Source organism: Gadus chalcogrammus, chromosome 13 (assembly GCF_026213295.1).
Source record: "Gadus chalcogrammus isolate NIFS_2021 chromosome 13, NIFS_Gcha_1.0, whole genome shotgun sequence".
Classification (NCBI taxonomy): Eukaryota; Metazoa; Chordata; class Actinopteri; order Gadiformes; family Gadidae; genus Gadus; species Gadus chalcogrammus.
In genome coordinates, this window is record NC_079424.1 from 22,598,136 (window position 1) to 22,620,815 (window position 22,680).

The 22,680-nt window shown below is 43.2% G+C and overlaps 1 protein-coding gene across 1 annotated transcript in view; it reads right to left on the reverse strand.

Moving 5' to 3' along the window:
• Positions 1 to 22,680, reverse strand: part of pik3c2b (phosphatidylinositol-4-phosphate 3-kinase, catalytic subunit type 2 beta) — a 61,864-nt gene that overhangs the window by 3,734 nt on the left and 35,450 nt on the right. The window contains 8 exon segments of the mRNA XM_056606409.1: positions 643 to 768; positions 1,077 to 1,183; positions 7,729 to 7,816; positions 17,311 to 17,428; positions 17,528 to 17,655; positions 18,590 to 18,791; positions 19,042 to 19,151; positions 19,618 to 19,774. Coding sequence (XP_056462384.1) covers positions 643 to 768; positions 1,077 to 1,183; positions 7,729 to 7,816; positions 17,311 to 17,428; positions 17,528 to 17,655; positions 18,590 to 18,791; positions 19,042 to 19,151; positions 19,618 to 19,774 — 1,036 coding nt within the window.

Here is a 22,680-nt window from a genome sequence, read left to right on the forward strand (position 1 = left end):
TCAGTCAGCTGTACAGGAGTAACATACAGTCAGCTGTACAGGAGCAACAGTCAGTCAGCTGTACAGGAGGAACAGTCAGCTGTACAGGAGGAACAGTCAATCAGCTGTACAGGAGGAACAGTCAGTCAGCTTTACAGGAGGAACAGTCAGTCAGCTGTACAGGAGGAACAGTCAATCAGCTGTACAGGAGGAACAGTCAGTCAGCTGTACAGGAGGAACAGTCAATCAGCTGTACAGGAGGAACAGTCAGTCAGCTGTACAGGAGGAACAGTCAGTCAGCTGTACAGGAGGAACAGTCAGTCAGCTGTACAGGAGGAACAGTCAGCTGTACAGGAGGAACAGACTGTCAGGATATATGGTCTAAACTTAAGATAGCCCTGTTAGCACCCATTATGACAGCGATGTTAGCACCCATTATGACAGCACTAATTGCAACCATTATGACAGCGCTGTTACCCTGAGTTACGCTGGTCCTCTGACGGGTCAGACCCTGAGTTACTCTGGTCTTCAGACGGGTCAGACCCTGAGTTACTCTGGTCTTCAGACGGGTCAGACCCTGAGTTACTCTGGTATTCAGACAGGCCAGACCCTGAGATCCAGACTGCTCCTCCGCTCCCAGCTGGTGGGTGGGGCTGTGCTCACCATCTCGTTGTAGGTGGGGTTGCAGGTGCGCCGTGCAGCCTTGGTCTTCTTCTTGCTGGTCTTTTGGGGGTCCGGCAGCAGGTAGAGCTTCACATAGGGGTCCGGGTCCGTCCCGTCCTGGAGGGGCTGCTGGTGTCAGGTACCGGTAAGAGATGAGGCACAACACACACACACTTTAACCTGCTGACCTATAGCCTGATGAACTTTAACCTGCTGACCCAGGGGGGAGTGAACCCACACTGTAACCTGCTAACCTTTAACCTGCTAACCTTTAACTTGCTTACCTTTAACCTGTTGACCCAGAAGGGAGTGAACCAACACATAACCTGCTGACCTTTAACCTGCTGACTCAGAGGGGAGTGAATCCACTCTTAACCTGCTGACCTTTAACCTGCTGAACCATAGGGGAGTGAACCCACACAACAACAACTTACCAGGCCGCGTATGTGCATGACCATGATGAACAGCTTGTCACTCTTGTAGGAGATGGACAGCTTGACCTCCCCCATGTCCTTCCCCGAGGTGGGCGACCAGGAGAGCTCTGAAGACAAAGCATCAATTAATCTGGAGCACAACCAGAACACGGCCACAGAGAATCACCTCACCGCAATGTTGTTTTGGTTTCTCTCTCTTCTTCAACCATTGGTGGAGGACCAAAATAAATATTACATTAAATATAAACTATTGCAATGTGCTAAAAGAGCACATGATTTTTCAAACAGAAAATTATCACTAAGATGGTATGTCCTGACAAGAAGCAGGAAAACGTTAACCAAATAAATATATATATAAATAAATATATTTGAGATTAACTACTTCCTGAAACATGCATGACCGGATCAGGACTTTGCTCAGCATGTGACCTTGGCCTTGTTTCCCGATAACGATGGATCTTCGCTTGTACGATCATTCTCATGATGGATCTCGCGAACCATCCTGAATTTCTTTAGAGCGTTTCCCGAAACTACTCTTAACATGAACGTGATCACGACGTTCGTAGGATTATAACTGTCTCCTGACACGGTGCTGAAATGGGCTCCGTACTGAGGGAGACACAGGAATGTCGCAGGAAAATGGGGTCAAAATATCTCCCCATTCAATTCAATTCAATTCATAATTGACTGCAATAATTTGAATGCTAAAGATATTAAAACACAATTGATTAGGCCTAAGCCGACATATGTATCGGTCGTAATGCTGAATGCACTGTGCGTACATTTTTTCACGGCATTTCCCCCCCATCCATATTACAAAAATCAAAAATAGCTTGTGTGACAACTAGGTGCTGATTTCTGAAACATGCTTTGTGCAGCAAAGACTTTATCTGATTCTGCATAAGGTTTCATTGATTGGCGCGCACTCTCTAGTCAAGAATATTTGTAGACATTAAAAATGCAACGTTCCATTCATTCATTATCATTCAAACGCAGAGGCTAGGCATTGACACACGGCTATTGTTGACTCGATTAGGGGAGCTTGGTCTAGAATCAGTCATACCCAAGTAGCGGCCCGCGGGCCTTTTGTGGCCCGCGGGGTGTCTATTAATGGCCCTCGAGCTGTTTTGAAAAGTTTTTTTAATTATTAAAAAAAAAGAAAAAAATCGTGCTGGGCGCTCTTATTTTGAAACCGCGCGCCGCGATCTCAATACGAGGCTGGGGGTTGCAACGATAAACAGATAGCACTCCAGCCCACAGACCGCTCCAGCCCTCCCAAACTCGAGGCAGACAGTCCATCTCAGCAGCAGTCAAGGCCGATTTAGGGTCGTTTTAGACGCAGAGACGTAAGCACGTAATTTACACAAGGGACTTGTTTTAGACAAGTTTTGATTTACGGTTCCTTTAAGGTTCCTTAAGGATTGCGCGTGTTGCAAGGGGATTCTCCGCCAGAACAGTAGGGGGAGCAACGAACGAATCTGTGGGCGTGGAAGTGGAAATCGCTGGCTTGTTTATATTTATAATTATCATAATTCGTTCTTGTGTTTTCTTCTTCTCCTTCTTCAAAATTCTTCATTCGCTTCTGTCACAGCCTTTTAAAAATGGCGCTATTATGCTGTAAAACCGGAAATGTGAGACTCCTGAAAGGATGTGGTTAGCTGGCCAATCACAGTCTTTGCGAGCTGCGTAGGGCCGTAGTGTTTTAGTCGCATAGTCAGGAATTTTGGCCGACGCACTTAAGCACGTAAGGGGGGATATTTTACCGCGCAAGGGGGGGTTATGTATCTTACGTGCTTACGCGTTACGTCTAAAACAGAGCATATATTGGCCTCAGTCACACGTATACCGACCGGCCCCTTGAGTCACTGAAAAAAAAACTTGTGGCCCCTCATCATTTCTACTTGAGTACTCCGCCATATTGTTGGGCAGGATGATGTAGGCTATAGGTCTTTATTCGCTGCCACGCCGATTCGGTCGCAGCTTGGCATGCCCGGTGATTTCACCTTTTTATCTCAAGTTTCCTGTATAAAACCGAGGGGGTCAACCCGGCGCGGGCTTTCTTGGTTCACTGGGGAAGGCGGGGCTGCGCACGGGGTCTAGACCTCTTTAGAATAATTTGTATTATTGCATACTCCCGAATGTTTTAATTTTTTTTTGAATGAAGACACCCGCATGCAATAATGAGTTCACGTCTGAGTGTAGACTACAAACGCGATTAACTATGGTCACGGATGTTCGTTACTGTCTAGACACGGTCCAATGAATAGTGAACTTCATCACAGCCTCACCGCAAACAATCGCAACAAAAAACGCCTGCAGAAATTATCTGACACCCGCTGGTCTCAGCATGATTCATGTCTACAGTAGCCTATGTCTTCTGTCATTGATCAATATGAGGACATTTTAGCCACGATGGTTGAATATAAAATCTGAGGGAGACAGCAAGTGCAACTCGAAAGCGACCTCCCACACAAGAGCAATGGAATCATTTGATTTTATGCCTTGTGACGTGGCGTTTGATCGGTTCATTTCGGCTGCACAGGTATTATTGGAATTTTTAATTGCTGCAAAAAAATATGTTGTTGTTGACTTCTAACATGTCTCTATCATTGCTGTTTGAATCTAACAGTAGTCTATGAGTTATGTATCGGCAGTAACCACTGTTTTTGGTTGCGAAATTGTGCCAATTGGGCATTCCGTGGTATTGGATGTGTTTTAAAAAAAAAAACTTTTACCATTTTGGACACATTTGAACTGTCTAAACAGGTGAAAGAGGCTACTCATTGTAAGGGGCACACTCTAGACCTGGTTATCACAAAGGGCCTCAATGTTTCTGATCTCTCTGTGACTGATCCTTCCTTGTCTGACCACTTTTGCGTTTTCTTTAACATATCTTTTATTCCTGACATTCAGACAAAATCAAATACTGTCAAAAAATGGTATATCAATGAAGATTCTAATGTACTTTTTAAAAAGGCCATCTCCTTGCTACCACCTCTCAACCCATGTTCTGCTGATGATCTTGTAGAAAACTTTAATTTGAAAATTTTGAAAGTCATAGATGTCATTGCACCTTATAAGGTTAAAACGATTTATGGAAAGCAAAAGGCACCCTGGAGAAAAGCTGCTTCTGTAACGGCACAGAAAAAAGAATGCAGGAAGGTTGAACGCATCTGGCGTAAAACAAAACTTCATATTCAACATGATATCTATAAAGAGAGCCTCCGTGCCTACAATTTAGAGTTAAAAAGTGCGAGAGAAACATTTTTCTCCAATATCATTAAAATCAACACTCAGTGTTTCCCCTACCATTGTTCAGGCCTGGCGGCCCGCCAGGCCAACGAGCGCCCCCGCCAGGCCAACAACCGGCCAAAAAAATGAATGAAAAAATATTTTTTTATTTTTTATTATTTTTTTTTTATTATTATTATTAGCCATAATATCATAACCATCCAAGCTCACCACCAGTTATCTCAATATGTATTGGTGCTTTATGCTCCTGTACATGAAATTAGTTTACATTAAATCAACTTTGTTTTTATAAAAACACTGTCCAGTGTTTCCCACACATTGACGAGACTATGGCCATGATAAAAAAATGTTTTATCATTGATTATTTCCTTATTACCCAGACGAAGTTTGAAGACATACAACCCCCCCCCCCCCCCCCCGTCAACAATCGCTCTCGCTCTTCCCCCCCCCCCCCCCCCCCGTCAACAATCGCTCTTCACCCCCCCCCCCCCCCCCCCCCCCCGGTCAACAATTGCTTCACCACCCCCCCCGGTCAACAATCGCTCCATACCTCTCCCCCCCCCCCCCCCCCCCGTCCAACAATACCCAATACTCTAGCATCCCGTGAAATATTTATAACAAATCACACTATCAGCTCTTACCACCGGGCCTAAAAAAAATTCTAGGGGAAACACTGACACTAATAATGCAAAAACCCTGTTTGCAACTGTTGACAGACTGACCAACCCCCCAACACAAATTCCACCTGATCTCCATTCCAAGCAGAAATGTAATGAGTTTGCAGCTTTTTATACTGATAAAATTGAAGGGCAAATCATGCAAAATAACAATATTGACCATCATTGCTATGCTGATGACACGCAAATCTATGTATCGCTATCACCAAATGACTATCAGCCCATAGATCTGCTGTGCCAGTGCATTGAGCAAGTGAAAGAATGGATGTGCCGAAATTTCCTTCAACTAAATGAACACAAAACAGAGATAATTGTATTTGGTTCTAAAACGGAAAGGCTTAAAGGAACCCAACACCTTCACTCTCTGTCCCTGAAAACCTCAATCAAAGCCAGAAATCTAGGGGTTATCATGGATTCAGATTTACATTTTGACAGTCACATCAAATCAGTTACAAAATCTGCTTATTATCACCTTAAAAAAGGTAGCAAGACTTTGAGGGCTCATGTCCATCGAAGACTTACAAAAACGTGTACATTCCTTTATCACTAGTAAGCTTGATTACTGCAATGGTCTCCTTACAGGTCTCCAAAAACAAACTCTGAGGAAGCTTCAGCTTGTTCAGAATGCTGCTGCTAGAGTTCTAACAAAAATTTGAACATATTACACCAATTCTGAAATCGTTACATTGGCTTCCTGTAGGTAAGAATTGATTTTAAAATCATGTTGCTAACCTATAAATCCCTACATGGTTCAGGCCCAAAATATTTAACTGATATTCTTCCACTACATAAGCCTTCTAGACCACTAAGATCCTCTGAGAACAATCTGCTAATTATCCCCAGAGTAAACACGAAACATGGGAAAGCAGGATTTAGTTGCTATGCAACAAATAGCTGGAATAAACTCCCTGAGGATTTAAGACTTGCCCCAACTCTGAGCACCTTTAAAACAAGACCGAAGACTTTTATGTTTGCTTTAGCTTTCTTCTAAATCTTAAATACATAGCACTTTCTAAAAAGCTTTTTTAACTTTGCCTTTATTTTCTATTTTAATACTAAAATGCCTTTTTAACTTTCTATTTTACCCATGTCTTTGCATATGTTTTCTTTTACTTATCTATTATTTTATTTTATTGTATGACAATGTTTATATGTGAAGCACTTTGAGTCTGCCTTGTGTATGAAAAGTGCTATATAAATAAAGTTGCCTTGCCTTTTAATAAAACACATCCAATACACGGAATGTCCGCTGGTGACACCACTGAGGCTATAGTAGGCTAACGATGCTCTTAGCATCCTACGAGTACCCCTGGAGTCCTCGTTAGCTACGAGCGTTTTCACGATGTTCGTTACCAACGATTCTTTCGGGAAACGGTTTGAAAACTGTACGATGCTCGTACGACGCGCTTCACGATCCACTTAGGCTAACGATGCTTTGGGGAAACTGGGCCCTGGTCAGAGATGATGTTTCTGTTTGTTAGAGTTTGATAAACAAATTAGTAACCAGTAGGGCTGTAACGATACGCGTATCAAACCGAAAATCGCGATACTCAAAGCCACGAACCTGTCTCGCGGTGTGAGAAGGCAGAAGCGCGATACGCCCTTTCTAACTCTTCGGTCAAATTGTCAGATTGAAATTTGCTAATAATTTGTCTAAATAATAGTCTGCTGACAGCGCCCCCTCCTATCGATGCCGTAAATATGTGACGAGATGCCCTCTCTGTGATCACAGCTCTCCGTGGCTACGGAGGATTGCATTTCTCCACAGCCGTCGAAGTCCTCATATGCGATATGAACGACATTTATCCAGAGTGGGCCAAGCGCGAAAAAAATTGCCTGTGTGATCCTGTCTCTTTTGTTTTGTGTGATTTGACTGGCAGTTTGTCTGCTTATAGGTCGGAATGAAGCGGCCACCGATTATTGACAGGATGGGTACTTTATTCTACCGGACTCGTTCGCTTCTTCACTAGACACACGCGCTACCGCTCGCTCTCCTCGCTCGTCCACTCACTCGCTGACGTCACTCACACACGCATACGCACACTGCCATTCTCGGGCATACACATATGCTACTCGTAACACTATGCCTCGTTATTGCGACGTTCATGTTTTTCCTCATCTATTGAAAGTTAGGCTATTAAACATGTTGCATTCTATACGGCCTGATTATGTCATTATTTAAGCTACATAGCCTAATAAGAAGCGCTAATAAGGATATTTGAATAAACCAACCAAACAGTTAAAGGGGCCCTATTATGCCTACCAGCCAAAAGCATCCTCCAACTGCAATCTTTGGTTATTTCTTTATTAATTTAGCTATACTTTAATAGTATTCTTTCGGTTCAAATCTGTTCAGTGTTCCAAATTATTTGTTATTAAATGTTACATCAAGATAATTGGTATTTAAGTGTTGTTTAAATAAAATGCTTTTTCAATTTAAAAGAATCGTGGGATGTATCGAACCGTGGGTCAAAAATCGTGATACAAACCGAATCGTGAATTTGTGTATCGTTACAGCCCTAGTAACCAGGGTGTAGGGAAGGAGCAGGCGGAGCAGCTCACGTGAGCAGTGTTTACCGGCTGGTTTGTTAGTGTTTGTGTGAGCAGTGGTTACTGGCTGGATTGTCAGTGTTTGTGTGAGCAGTTTTTACTGGCTGGTTTGTTAGTGTTTGTGTGAGCCGTGGTAACCGGCTGCTTTGTTAGTGTGTGTGAGCAGTGTTTACCGGCTGGTTTGTTGTGCAGGGGCTGGAGGGGGGTGCCTGGTCTCTCGTCTCTCGGCAGCGGGTGGAAAAAGGTGTAGATGAGGTCACACTGAAGAGAAGAGTTTAGACAGTCAGACCCTTCAAACCACATCGAGGTCTACAAAGAAATGGACAAATCCCAAATGTTCTGCCTTTATATGTATTTGATAATATTTAGTACATTAATTAATGTAATATTGTTGATCGACACAAATAACAACTCGGTTTTCAAACACTATATTGCCTCTGAAACAGCAACACTCAGTGGTCCAGTCTTTGCTGGTGAGGTCCACATATGCCTCAAGTTGTCTCAAGTCTCAAGTTGTGCTGTAATGTAATTTCTTTGCAGTTAATGCAGTAGTTTATTGAGATAGATAATTTCAGTTCAAGCCACTAGGTGTTGTGTAAAGTAGAAACTAACTATTCTTCGAACCGAGAGTAACGCATGTAACGGTTCTATTTCATGCCTACTGAATGCCAGAGGCAGTGCTTTAGACTTAGACTTTATTGATCCTTTTGGGATGACTCCCTCAAGGAAATTGAATTTCCAGTAGTTAACAGAAACACAACACAATATATATATACAATATAAGATAAAACAATAAACTCTTAGCCAACTATAAAAAGTAAACAATAACAGTGAACAATAAACTCTTAACTAATATAGAAAGTAGAGATAAGAATAGAAGTAAAACAGGATTCAAGTAAAATAAAATAAATAAATGTAGAGAACTGTATAGAGGATAAATATAGATAAATATATGGCTGTTTATGGCATTGTGTTGTCATACAGTGGATAAATAAATAAATAAATGATAAATGCCAAATGACATTCGCAGAAATTAGCAGTTAAATACCAGTAAATTAAATTAGCAGTTAAATTAAGCGATGGATTAGGTTATTGCACAAAAAAAGAAGAGTCTCCAGGTATGTATGTGGGTAGATTAGGTTATTGTTATTGCACAGTGCACCACTCCTTCCCTTCTGTCCTCTTCACTCTATTTCCTCCTCCTCCTCCCCCCGAGTGAGGAGTTGTAGAGTGTGATGGCATGAGGGACAAAGGAGTTCTTTAGTCTGTTGGTCCTAACTTTGGGAAGGAGCAGCCTTCCACTGAACAGGCTCCTCTGGTTGCCTGTTCAGTGGAGTTCAGTATACAAAAAAGTATGTCACGTTATGATTTTAGGCATAGACGGTAACGGTAATATATCACGGTATGTTAATTTTATCTTCTAATTTCGATATAAATGCTTCTGAAGGGGTAAAATCCTGGTTAGGCAGTAAAGCTGCATAAAGAAAATGCTAAAACTTTTCTCGAGTTACTACCATCTCTGAAACACCCTAAAGTTTAATAGTAGGGATTTCTTTCTCCACTTGCTTTCTGACATTGCCGTATAGTTTTGGCATCTCAATTTGGCTGAAGTGTGTGCAGGCAGCTAACGCTTCCTGGGATCGAGTGTTCTGACCATCACTTTAAAGCCATTTCTATCGAACAGTGTTTGTTAATAATGCCGTTTAAAAGAACGGCACTAGGTAACGCCGTTAATTTTTAGTAACGGGGTAATCTAACTAATTCATGTTTCCGTTGTTACAACGCCGTTACCGTTACTGTACGGTAACGGCGTAAGGAGATGAGGAGGAGATGAAAAGGTGCTTCCTTTCGAACATAGGAAAAGACGGCACTGTTTAAAATGAATTCGACTCCACTCTTCCTAACCGACGTCATTGCACGACGGCGGGTATTGCCGACCTCTAGCGTCTCTAATGTGAAACTACAATTTTCAGAATATTGACTAAACAAGCGCTCTTTGATCCATGCATTCTTGTCGTACTGATTTCAATCAGGTTATCGCCAACAGTGAGAATCACTTAGGTCGGACTTGGTCAACGGGAATATTTTAGGCCACTTGAATTCCAATTCACATGTGAAAAAAAAGAGGCTAGACTTATTCTTAGACTTAGTCTTTCTTAAATGTGAAGTTGGCATTTTCTTTTCTTATGGTGTATTTTATGTGCTTACTAACCAGCAACAAATGAATTCAATAATTATGTTTCTGGAATTGGTATCCGTTATTATCAATTATATTTTCTTCTCTTCTATTCTTATGCTTTACCGCATCTCTCATGCGTCTTCGCGTAGAGTCGGGAACTACCGTGCCACCGACGGTAGGCTATAGCGATCAATTTGAGCGAGTGGACGAAATGTAACAACCGATTTATTTTTTCACACAGGCTTACGCTACAATCAAAACCCTCATTGTTTTACATGAATTGGCAAAACAAATGACCACTGTAGCATATTTAAACAAAATTCAAATTGCGCAGAAAGAATTATTTCCATTGGTTATTCTGACCGGAGACATTTAGAATTTTCGGTCCTCCTCATTTTTTTCCGGTCAATGACCGGTAATTACCGGACAACGGAAACTCTGGTCGGTAAACTCCGTCGGTGGCATGTTGCTTTAAATATTGCCACCGTAAAGGATTATGGGATACCACTATCTCCTTTCCTTTCGCAAAGGAAGCTCAGGAGTAACCTATGCTAAAGGAGGGTTAAAGGAAGCATCGAGGCTCCTTTCCTAACACACACACACATACACACACACGCAAACGCACAAGCACACACCAAACAGATTCGATGAAGCAGCAGAAATGGCGAGTCCGGAGCAATCCGATTAAAAGTTGGCATTTTCTGTAGTATTCGGCAGATGTTCCACAGCCTTTGCAACCAAGCAAATTAGAATTCACTTGGAAGTACATCAGGTCCTTGAACGGGCAGTTCAACCATTTAACACATTAAGAAAAAATCGAATTCTTTGACATTCTTTTTTTTTTACAGTAACGCAAATAGTTACTTTCCCTGGTAACTAGTTACTTTTATTATAGAGTAATTTAGTTACTAACTCAGTTACTTTTTGGAACAAGTAGTGAGTATCTATAACTAATTAACTTTTTAAAGTAACGTTCCCAACACTGCTATCGACATTTTGAAAGGGAACCATGTCCTTACACAACACAGTCTCACGTCAAATACCGACAGTTGGCAAGGGCACTTGAACGTCGGTCGCTGACGGGAAAGGTACCCTCCGGCGTCGTCTTCAGAGGGAGATGGGGTGCAATTCACTACAATGTAATGCCATCCCGTCGATGTTTGACATACAGAGCGGGTGCTCCAGCATCCCATTGACTCCTGTATTAACCCGACTACGGCTCTAATAGAGGCTGTGAGCATCTTTCCTATTGGATAGTTTTTAGGATATTTTTTCGGTGAAAATTGTTTTATTCTGGGTGGAAAATACGATATTTTGGTATAGTTATGCCATTAAAAGTGTTTACGTAAACATTTTTAGCGAGAAATGTGGATTTTATTTTATTAATCTTTGCTCTGTGAATGTGAAGGATGTTTGGTTTGATAGTTATGACGAAGAATATTTCAGGTCTCGACAAAAATATAATAACATGGTTGCTATGATGGATGATTAACTTTTTGTTATCTCATAAGCGGAGTGGTGCCGGCTCCTTTTGACCTTTTGACCACAGACTTCAAAAACTTTTCCACAGGCCAACTGTGCCTCCAACCTTAAGCCACAAATGTACACCTCCATCCCACAAAAAATGGGCACTACAAACTAACCTCTGTCTTATGTACATTTACTCTACTGTTGGAGTTGACGCCCCTTTTCCCGCCTTTTCGAGCTAGCTAGAGTTGCCAAAATGTATACGCACATTTCCCGGGGACCCGAGAACGACATAACCGAGATTTGGAGTTCTAGCCCTTAAGGTACGACACTGAATGCGATACGCGCGTAGGATCACGTGCGTAATAAGAACGTATGCATGTCACATGTTAAAAGCTGTTATTGTATTTAATTAATTAAATATTAAAATATATATTATATATAAATATACAATTATTTAGTTATAATATATTAATATAATATATAATCCTATTCTCGCACACCCATCTTAAATTGAATAGACCATTCTCGTTGCTTCGAGGAGGTCTGATGGTCTCCGTATATAATAAATATATAAGTTAATATAGATATTTATTACACAGCTCTGTTGAACGCTGCGTTCACTTGCATGGGCCTTCCCGACCTCCGGCGGTGAATTATTTTTTCCTTCAGGGTGAAGCAAGACACCTCTGCTTCGCGCCGGGGCTTACTACTTTCCTGATAATGACCTGCTTAAAGGTTTTTTTAAAGTTGTTAAATAAAATAACATCATTACACGGTAACATAAACTAACATAATCAGCAAAGACAAAGGTTTCATAGCCATGATTTAAACGGCATGCGAGCTGCTGGTTTCAGTGTCCATAGCAACCATCATAGCAACCATGTTATTATATTTCTGTCGAGACGTGAAATATTCTTCTTCATAACTATCAAACCAAACATCACACTGAGCGAAGATTATGAAAGTAAAATGCACATTTCCCTCTAAAAATTTTAACATAAACACTTTAATGCCGTAACTATACTAAAATATCTTATTTTCCACCCAGAATAAATAGTATGTCCGCCATTTTACCAGAAAAAGATCCTAAAAACTATCCAATAGGAAAGATGCTCACTGCGTCTATTAGTGCTGTAGTCGGGTTAATACAGGAGTGAATGGGCTGCTGGAGCACCCGCTCTGAATGTCAAACATCGCCGGGGATGGCATTACATTGTAGTGAATTGAACCCCATCTCCATCTGCAGACGACGCCGAAGGGTACCTTTCCCGTCAGCGACCGACGCCGAAGGGTAAATTTCCCGTCAGCGACCGACGCTAAAGTGCCTTTGCCAACAGTCGGTATTTGATGTTCTTTGAGTGAGACTGTGTTGCCTTACACAGGTAAACAGTGACAGCGTTTGTTATCTTGTCCCACCGCTGTTTTTTTATGGAAGTAAATCTGTGCCATCTGATTTTGAAAATAAAAAATCATTGAATTCTAAGCACTGAATATTTATGCATTGTAATAATATGTCTGGATTTTTTGCCTCTGAATTTAACTCGGAAAAAATTGTCCAAAAAAACGTTTTCAGCTATATTTTTCAATGTTAAAACATTCAAAATCAAATATTCAAAGTTAAATAATTAAAATTAAATATTTTCCATATCCCCAAATTCAACCTGCCAAATTCAGCTGCAAAATTCAATGCATGAAAATTCAACGTTAACATCCGGGGACCCATGGAAGAGCAATCGATCCTAGGTGCTAGATCGCGGTCAAGCAAGGAGAGCGAGAATAAGAGCGTCACTCGCTAGTTCTTTCTTTCTTGATACAAACGTTCATTCTAAACAGCATTTTACACAGTATAATAGGAAATGTGCAAAGGTAAATCAATGTCATTAAACACTGACTGAAGTTATTATTGGGTGAGAAGCAACGGCGGTGGACCTCACTAAACGCCCTATACATTGTATCAGTCTGTAAAATACTAATCAAATATATATTTGTTTATTTATTAAGCACATTTAATATCAAGGTGAGGTGTTGGGGGGTTATCTTTTAATTTATGTTTTTGTTGTGTAACCGTTTTAGATTTTTTTTTACTGCAGTATGAAATAACAATCAACTAATGCCTGTATGTGAAGTGTGTGTGTGACTGCAGTGCTTGGGCTGGATTTACATGCAGCGTAAGGGTAATTGTAGTGGGTAAGGGAGCCCAATTTATTAGGGCACCAATTTTGGGTGATCAGAGGTCCCTTTACCTACGTTTGGTCTGATGCTGGGGCGATCTGTAGCCCGCTGGCCACTGTGGAACGAGAGCGCAGAGCCGACAGTATTGGGCAACTGAAGCGGCAGCAGCTTGTAGTTCCAGTGGAAGCACGGCGTGCATAGTTAAAAAGCGCCCGACAGCAACCTACTTTTAATCATCCTCAAATCTGTATCATGTCACTCGGTGTGGCGCACTCTGTGGGTCTGCGCACTCGTTGCGCTCTTGTTATGCCACCACACAGGCATATCAACCGTTTTGCTCCAGCCACGGAACGTTCGCCCGGTGTCACAAAACGAATACCTAGAATCCGAGTGATCGATGACGATAAAAACGTCAAGTTTTAAGCTTGTATATGTTTCCGCACGTGAATGACCTCATGCCTCTACGCTTCAAACTCGTGCATGTCGCAGAAAATGTGCAAAAGTGCCCCCTGGGGTCACACTTTTCGGTGGGTCGCAGAATTCTGTGTAACACCCGGTCGCTCTTTTTGCTTGACGATCAAGCATCTAGGATAGATTGCTCTTCCTTGGATCTCCGGAGGTTTACACTGAATTTTCATACATTGAATTTTGTAGCTGAATTTGGCATGTTGAATTTGGGGATATTTTAACGTTGAATAATTGATTTTGAATTGTAACGTTGAAAAATAAAGCTCAAAATGATTTATTGACAATAATAAGAGTTAAATTCAGAGGCAAAAAATCCATATCCGTTAAATCAATGCATAAATGTTCAGTGCTTAGAATTCAATGGCTTTTTTTTTTCAAAATCCGATGCCACAGATTTACTTCCATAAAAAAACAGCGGTGGAACAAGATAACAAACGCCGTCACTGTTTACCTGTGTAAGGCAACACAGTCTCACTCCGAGAACGTCAAATACCGACTGTTGGCAAAGGCACTTAAAGGTTGGGTATGGAATTTTTTTTTAATTTTTGCAAAATTACTTGAAATCCTTATCATAACCCGCTTACAGCCACTGAGTTAGAAGTACTGACATGAAAATTAAACAAGTCAATCATCTGTGGAACGAGCAGGGCTCAAAAAACTCCAGCCAATCATTTGGATTGCCACCTCGTTGCATTGGACAGTAAGTACGTCAATCAACGGTCGTACTGCACTCCCCCTCCCCCGCGCCCCGCGTGCGACCCCTTCGTGCAGTACTCGTGACCCAGAGCTCGTGACCCAGAGCAAGCTCCTGTTTGTTGTTATCCTGCGGTAGCTACTGGAACTAGTTAATCCACATTTGGACCTAGCAGTAGAAGACAATTTCCATGGCAGACAAGACGCCACCATCCCCACCACCACCACCACCACCATCAAAGAGAAGGAAAACTCTTTTTCAGAGAGTAATTGATAATAAAAACGCTGAAAGAGAAAAACTGAAATCAAGAATAATCCTAGGCGCTGCTTTCGAACGTTGGCGGCCACTGAAGGACGAGAAGGGTCAAAAAACCGATGCTTGTGTGGCGGTTGACCTAGTTTCAAAGTTAATACCGTTTATACTCGGTAATACCGGTGTTGAGACGAGTGTATTACTCGTTGTGAAAATGTCCACACCGCAGCAACCCTAGTGAAAACCAGGACTTCCAATACAATTATATGAAACAAACATAAATTTTCTAAAAATAGTAATGATTTATGTGACCGTTTAATGTTTATAACATCTGGTGCAACCATATCCACGAGAACGTATTCTCAGCAGGGAGTGCTGGAAAAAAAAGACTCAGCCTGCACTAGACTCGCAACTCGTTACATTGATAAAAAAGATATATAGCAGCGCAGCTCAATTACACCAGTGCATGCGCGCACAGTTGAAAATCGATCGTTGTGTTCACTTCCTTCACACCATGGTTCACATCCAGCTGCTCACAGAACAAGTTTAGCGCACCACCGCTACCCTCACACTTTTTCATATAACCTTTTTTCAGCACTAGGTCATATGAGCATTAAATAAATGCTGCGTCTCAAAATGCCTTGGACAGCAGCGAGGATGACTCGCTTTGCCACGGGCCGAAACAGTTCGGAGCGACCACAGCCAGAGCGAACACAGCGGGGCAGAGGAGTGTCAGGAATAGTCTTTGGTGTACACATCAGTACGGCCTATTTTCACTACTGTTTAGTGGCAATGCAGTGTTTTATTCTATGCCATTTTATTTTCGTATATTATTTCAATGAATACAATTTATTTATTCATAAAAACAAGATCTGGTCTTCAAATCTTTTTTCCAAATATAGGTCGTCTTACAATGGGGTTTGTGTTTATATTCGGACCAATACGGTACAGCGGGCGCTCACATGTCGTTAAGCATTTCCTGGTGCATAATGTGACGCTTCAGAACCTAAAATCCCGTTTCTCCCCGTTGACACGACAACACATAACCGGCGTTTTCAGAAATCTCCACTTTGGCCGGAGTTTTTAGAAATGATCGTTTTCTGTCATAAGGCAGGGCCTCGGACAGGGGGTGTTGCAGCACCCCCAAAACCCCTACTTCCCGTGGTACTGGGTGCAACTTACAGCTGAATGTAGTGCCATGTTGTTAAACGAAAACCTACGCTAGCCTGGCTCGCTCTCGCGCATCTCTGTTCGCGCTCGTGCATGATTGCGCGTCCAGGTACTTGGAATGGGTGGAGTCAGAGTCAGCGTTGAAGGAGAGGGGGTAGGACCATTTGAGTTGTGTATTTTCAAAATCTGCTGGCGTTTCACAAATCGCATACCCAACCTTTAAGCGTCGGTCACTGAAGGACTGGCTTTGGAATATGAGTGCAGAAGCGATGTCTGAGATGCAGAGAAAGCTTCACGCTACCAGCGTCTGTCTCGTACAGTGTGGAATGAGAGCTCGTGAGGGGACTATTGCGCAAGCATGTGCGTGCCTGCGTGCTTGTGCAACAGCATACTGCCTGAGAGGGCACTATCGCTGTAATATCTGTCCCTTGGAAAAGTAACATTGCGCTGAAGGAACTTTGTTCCTGACCATATTTTCAGTAGTTGTACGTAACTTTACTTTTTACGTTAAAAAAGTAGTTACGTTACTCTATTAACGGGTTACCTACTTTGTAACGCGTTACACACAACACTGTCTACCGGTCACACCGGTCTCACGGTAAGGTCAAAATTCATACCATGGCGCAAATTCACACCGGTGTACTTTCCTATACAGTTTATACCGTACACCCTAATATAGGTCTACCTCTGCCCTACCATACGTGTGCCAGATCGTGCCTACAACCTTGGGGTGGAGTCTCCACTCTCTTGAAGGAGAGCTCTGGCGGGAGAGAAGGTCTGCCACATTGTTCTGCAGCCCCTGGAGGTATGGCCCTGAGGCTTGCCAGGTGAGGAAAGTGCCCTAAGCGGCTAGCCTTAGAGATGGCACTGGAGCCCTGCGTCCACTCTGAATCAGAATCGGTGTCTGGGAGGCAGGCCCTGCCACCTCCTCAAAAGGACACGCGAGAGAGGGATACATCCAGTGCTAAAGCACTGCGTCCGTTAGTCAGTATGTTTCGGCAGCTTGTCCTACCTTCTATCAAGACACCATGCGAGCCCAGGCGAGGAGTTATTTCAGACACACGTTGTCCTTCTAATTATAAAAAAATATATTATATTATTTCGGTCAAAAAACAATATCACTCCCGACTGTGGCTGGCGTTTACCTGATGCGGTCCCCTCTCGGGCCTCATATCCTGTCTACTTATTTTGAGTTCCAGGAGGCATCTCAAACAAACATAAAAGTGCCAGCAGGGGGAGGTGATTTTCAATAAAATAAAACTATGAATAAATTGGCACACAACACAGAGGGAATTAAATTAACCCAGATTGACATGGTTAAATCCCGCCCCTTGGTGTTCATGGACTGACCTGGGCGACCTCAGGAGCGGCGTGGACCAGATGCCACACGTAACCATTCAGCTCATCTTTCCTCCGGTCAGCCATGGACTCTCCTCGCGAGCGGCCAATCACAAACCGGCTGGGGAAGCTAGGGAGGGAGAAGTGGGACACAAACAGAAGGATTGAGCTACCAAGTGTTTTATATTGACCTAAGAGCCTGTAGAGCTTGAGAACATATTGGACGTACCTGGGCAGCTTGGACGAAGGGAAGATGAGCCGCAGTTTGCAGTGCAGTTCGTGGAACTCTTCAAAGCTCCTCTGGACCAATGCTGCCCCTTGCTGGAGCCCCTCTCGCTCCACCTTCACCACGAAGGCCTGCGGAAGAAAGCACATCTGGTGTGAGAAACACTGAATATCTGGCTCTGTTCCCCATCTGCGTACAAGCACCATGCCAAAACAACCAATAGGAACACTGTGAAGATGTGATTGGCATCTTCACTGTGTTTAACATGTTTTAAAAGAGTCACATGTTCCTGTCTCGCTGTTAGCCCTGTAATAGTCTGCAGCTGTGGCTCATAGGCTAATTGAGCCAAACCCATTCTGGTGCTAGACTGGAGGGAGGCTTGAGTTGTGCAAGTGAATTAACTGTTGGAATTGTTTGTTTTTAAGTAAACATATGCTTTTTACCAACAACGTGTGCATCAAGGAAACTCTTTTTCACAAACATGTTTGCACGTCTGCATTTCTCAATGAATATCAGGGTTTCCATTGGCTTGCTGGCATATTTAGTTGGGCCTTAAAAAACTCAAAAAACAAATCAGAGTGATGCTTGGGAACTGGCCCAATCCGATGGGAAGAAAGACAAAAGATAATGTAATCTCTGAAAAGCCAGCTGTACAGATCTCTGTTCAACTTGTGAACAGAAATAGCTGAATAACAAAGTTATTCTGAATAACAAGGTTATTCAGCTAGTACTGTTGACAGCTTCATAAATTACATTATGCTGTGTAATGAAATTATGTGTGTTTATGCTTCAAAACATCTAAATGGCCATAGTTACAACAAAAAACAACAACATAAACTCCAGCTGACCCTGTCATCTGTCCACTTGGTGTCAAACGGCTTCAGATCATAAAGGCCTTGTTTTAGGAAGAATAAAACATCCCATCCTTCTGGGTGATGTTTCTATAAATGGTTTTATTCTGATCTTATCACAGACAACGGTCACTTCTGAGAACCGTGTAACTGCAGCTACGAGCCCAGCCACTGGGGGCCGCTGGTGAGCCAAAGGGCGGGGGCGGGGACTCACGTAGCCCTTGCTGGGGCTGTAGGTGCGGATGTGGCGGCACACGTAGAGGTTGCGGATGAGCCCGTCACTCTTCAGGGTGTGGACCCGCGGGGCGAAGGTCAGCACGGGCCGCTCCTCCGAGGAGGCGAACTTCATCTGGGCCAGGTTGTGGATGAAGAAATTGAGCTTGGTGGCTACGCTGCCCAGACTGGACTCGATCAGCCTGGGGGGGGGGAACAGACCATCAACACGGAGCGAGGGGTCTTCATGCTAGGTCATCTGAATCAGCCATATGGTCAAAGCCTTGTTCTACTGCGTTGTGTTCTGAGCTCTGACAGCGGTCAGTAACAAGCTGGACAAACACACCTGCTGCTAATGCATGGGCTTCTAACCTCCTCAACAATGTGTGACACTGGAAACTGATGGTGTGTGTGTGTGTGTGTGTGTGCGTGTGCGTGTGCGTGTGCGTGTACCTGGTGAAGTACATGGTGGCGTCGGCCTCTGACTCGTGGGGTCTCAGGGCGTCGTAGACATACTTCAGATCCTCCAGGTCAGACAGCTCTGGGATACCGCAGGACAGCATCTGACAAACACACACACACACACGTCCAATGGATGATAAAGCGTGTGTGTTTTTTACGTGTGTGTACCATAGTGATAAGAGAATAGACAACATGGTAGGTGTGTGTGGACCATAGTGCACCATGAGAGAATAGACAACATGGTGGGTGTTTTTGCGTGCGTGCGTGCGTGCGTGCGTGCGTGCGTGCGTGCGTGCGTGCGTGCGTGCGTGCGTGCGTGCGTGCGTGCGTGCGTGCGTGCGTGCGTGCGTGCGTGCGTGCGTGCGTGCGTGCGTGCGTGCGTGCGTGCGTGCGTGCGTGCGTGCGTGCGTGCGTGCGTGCGTGCGTGCGTGCGTGCGTGCATGCGTGTTATAATGCACCATGAGAGAATAGCCTAAGTGGTGGGAGTGTGTGTGTGGACCATAGTGCAACATAAAAGCTTAATATAGTGTGGTGATTGTGTGTGTGCGCGCCCAGGCCCGTTCTTACCAGGCCCAGCAGGTTTAGGAAGAGGTGTGCGTGCTTGCGGATCAGGTTGTACGCCTCGCAGCAAAGGTCCACAAAGTCGTGGAAGCGGCTGGAGGGCTTGTCCCCGCCGTTGATGACGTAGGCCATGTCCGAGGTGAACACGAAGGGGGCGCGGTCCCTGCAACACAATGTCATGTCATCACTAAAGGCTCGCCACTACAACAGCCTCCTGTGACCTGAACAATGTTCAGATTGGCTTTCTCTGAAGATTAGTCTGGCCTCCGTCCCGGTCAAAGCCTTCTCGAAGAGTGGAAGGTCCAATGAGAAAGCTGTTGTCTGTAAACCGTGTTACTGTTTGCCTTTGTTTTTTGTGTTACAAAAGACATTCTCCACAGAGAGCTTAAGACGGGGACCGGGTTAAACCGGGCTCAACATTGGATTAGCGTCTCCTAGATGGACAGAAGTTTGATTTTATATATGTATATATAAAAAAAAAAAAAATAAATGTAGTGCTTTTTTTTTTAACTGAATTACTGAATTTGTCTATTCAAGAGAAATATTTGGATCAATATCTTTTTAAGATCAAAATCAGTTTTTTTATAAAATTAAAACATCGAAGCATCTAGCTGCTAATGTCTGCTACTGCTGCGGAGTGGAGCAAGGTCTCAGGAGAACGAGTGGTGTGGTTCTGCTGAGACCTTGCTCCACTCCCCAGCAGAGAGCAAACAAAACCCTCCAAACACAGTAACTGTTAAGGCCTGCTCCTATGGATAGGGAGGCAGCAGGGAACCAGATGGAGTTGGTCAAATTAAAGTATTTATTACCAGAAAGTTGTGAACGTATATTGACATTTAATAGTCTGGGCCCGGAATATAAGAAGCACCCACTTTTTCAGATGCATTTCCAGGAAAAAAAATAATCGTATATTCGGGTCGCCAGTACTTTTTATAGTCTCACTGAAGCAGATGTAACAGCAGCACAATCACGTAACATAGGACACAAACAGGCAAGCTACATTATCATAAACCATGAAATGGGCTAAGATCAGTGGCGGCTGGTGGTTTTTAAAGTGAGGGAGGAAGGACTGCGCGCTTGGTTGCCATTGGCCTGCTTGCACTGTTGGTGTATGGTGGCATGAGAATGTGAGACTCAAGTTGTTTCAGGGTGTTTTGGTGAACTACAAAATAGCAGGGAGGGAGTTATGTGAATAAAATGTATACAAAGCCACCAGTGGCAACACCGTAATTTGAGAAGGAAAGGATGCAAAGCATATTAGTCAAATCAGGCCTACTATTGATTTGTAAAAGTAAATAAAAAAATCTGGGCCTATCATTGGGCCTATTTTTGCCCTCACTGACTGAGGTTATATAGCTATGTTTATTTTCAGTTACAATTGCAGAGCTGCCAACTTTTCAAAAAACCTTGGAGTGAGATTTGGTCGGGGGTAACCAAAATTACCCTTGACAACGCAGCCACACAAGTTGGTGGCTCAGATTTGAGAGAATTGTATTTAATTGGATGTTGAACCCATGTTGTACCCTGCATTTGGTGGTTTGTGGGTAGGCCCCAAGCCATTGATAGGGGCAGCTCACTGGAGATGGGCAATATTGGTTACATTATGTGACCTGACATAGCTGAAGGTCCATCCCCAGGAAATGTTGGATCAAGTAGATGTGATTTCCTTCATTATAGTGGATTTTTGGGTGGTCTGCTAAAGATGTGCAATACCTGAACTTATTCTGATTCATGTTTGGCATCAGGACTTGTAGGGCCTAGTCTGGAGTTGGACATTAAACCAGAAAACTATTGTTGTGCCTAAATGTGTCACAATATGTGTCTATGTGTCACAATATAGCCTTATTCATAGACCAGTGTAAGATTTGACCTAGGTAGGTTGATTGATATTTTGACCACAACAATGGTATTAAACAAATTCTGAACTGAAACCTAACCTATGTGGTGAATAATTGTATTCTTAAGAGCACTTAATGATTTATGTTCAGCCAAAAACGACAAGATTAGTTAGGGAGATAAATTATTCTTCATTCAAAGCCTCCCACCATATGGTCCATTAGAAACATAAAAGTGCTTGAAGTGCTTAAACAGTACAACTTTTTCAAGTTGTACTGTCATCCGTATCAGATGCAGATCAGAAGCTAGTCCTCGTCTATGATCTGTGGGCACGGTTATACTGGCCTGTGGCCTTCTTGGAGGCCTTGAGGACATCTGAGGGGGGCTCCCATTTGAAACAGGGCTCCAGGTCGGCCATCTCTATGGTCATTATTGAGGACAGGGTGCCATCCAGTGCTAGGCTGTTTCTGGTCTTGGTTTTGTTCAGTCCCACAACTGAAAACACCCTCTCAGCGTCTGCGTTAATGCTAACTTCGGATGCAGGTTCAGTGGCGCTCAACAGCGCCATCTACCGTCGGGTAGTTTGGAAAGGAATGAACGCGTCTCAAAAAAAAAATATATAGTAATAATTTTTTTTGCCGTGAGAAATTGGATGTGTGGCGTGTGTGAGTGTGTAAACAGGCAAAAGAGTGTGTCACACGGTGAAACCGTGAGAGTTGGCAGCTCTGCAATTGTTTTAAGAAAAGACTCAAGAACCAAAGTGATGCCATTTAAAATGCATCATGCTCTGAATCATTCACTAACACCCTTTCCACAATATCAAACAGAGCGGTCAGAGTAACAAACTAGTAAAAGAACAACAAGAACATTATTTCAAAACTATTTACATGGGCTGTAAGCCTAACTATTCAGATTGAGGGACTTCATTTATAGATCAGGTCAATCCTCCTTGCTGTTTGCATTGCGAAGACAACATCAGTGAAACCATGAACAGCCCACGTTGGAGATTTGCTATTATTCATAAGCAAACAAGGCCAGCAATAAAGTCGATTGCTTGTAATGCTACCAGTAAGCCATGCGTACCTAGCGAACCATGTAGCACTCACAACACTGACGTTGCCATTACTTCTGGTGACCTTGATTTTGGGAAGTGGTCTACCTCTTTCTTTGGTCGCTAACTTAGCACTGTAACTGAATGAATGGAATGATTTTTGTAATAAGACGTTAACAATG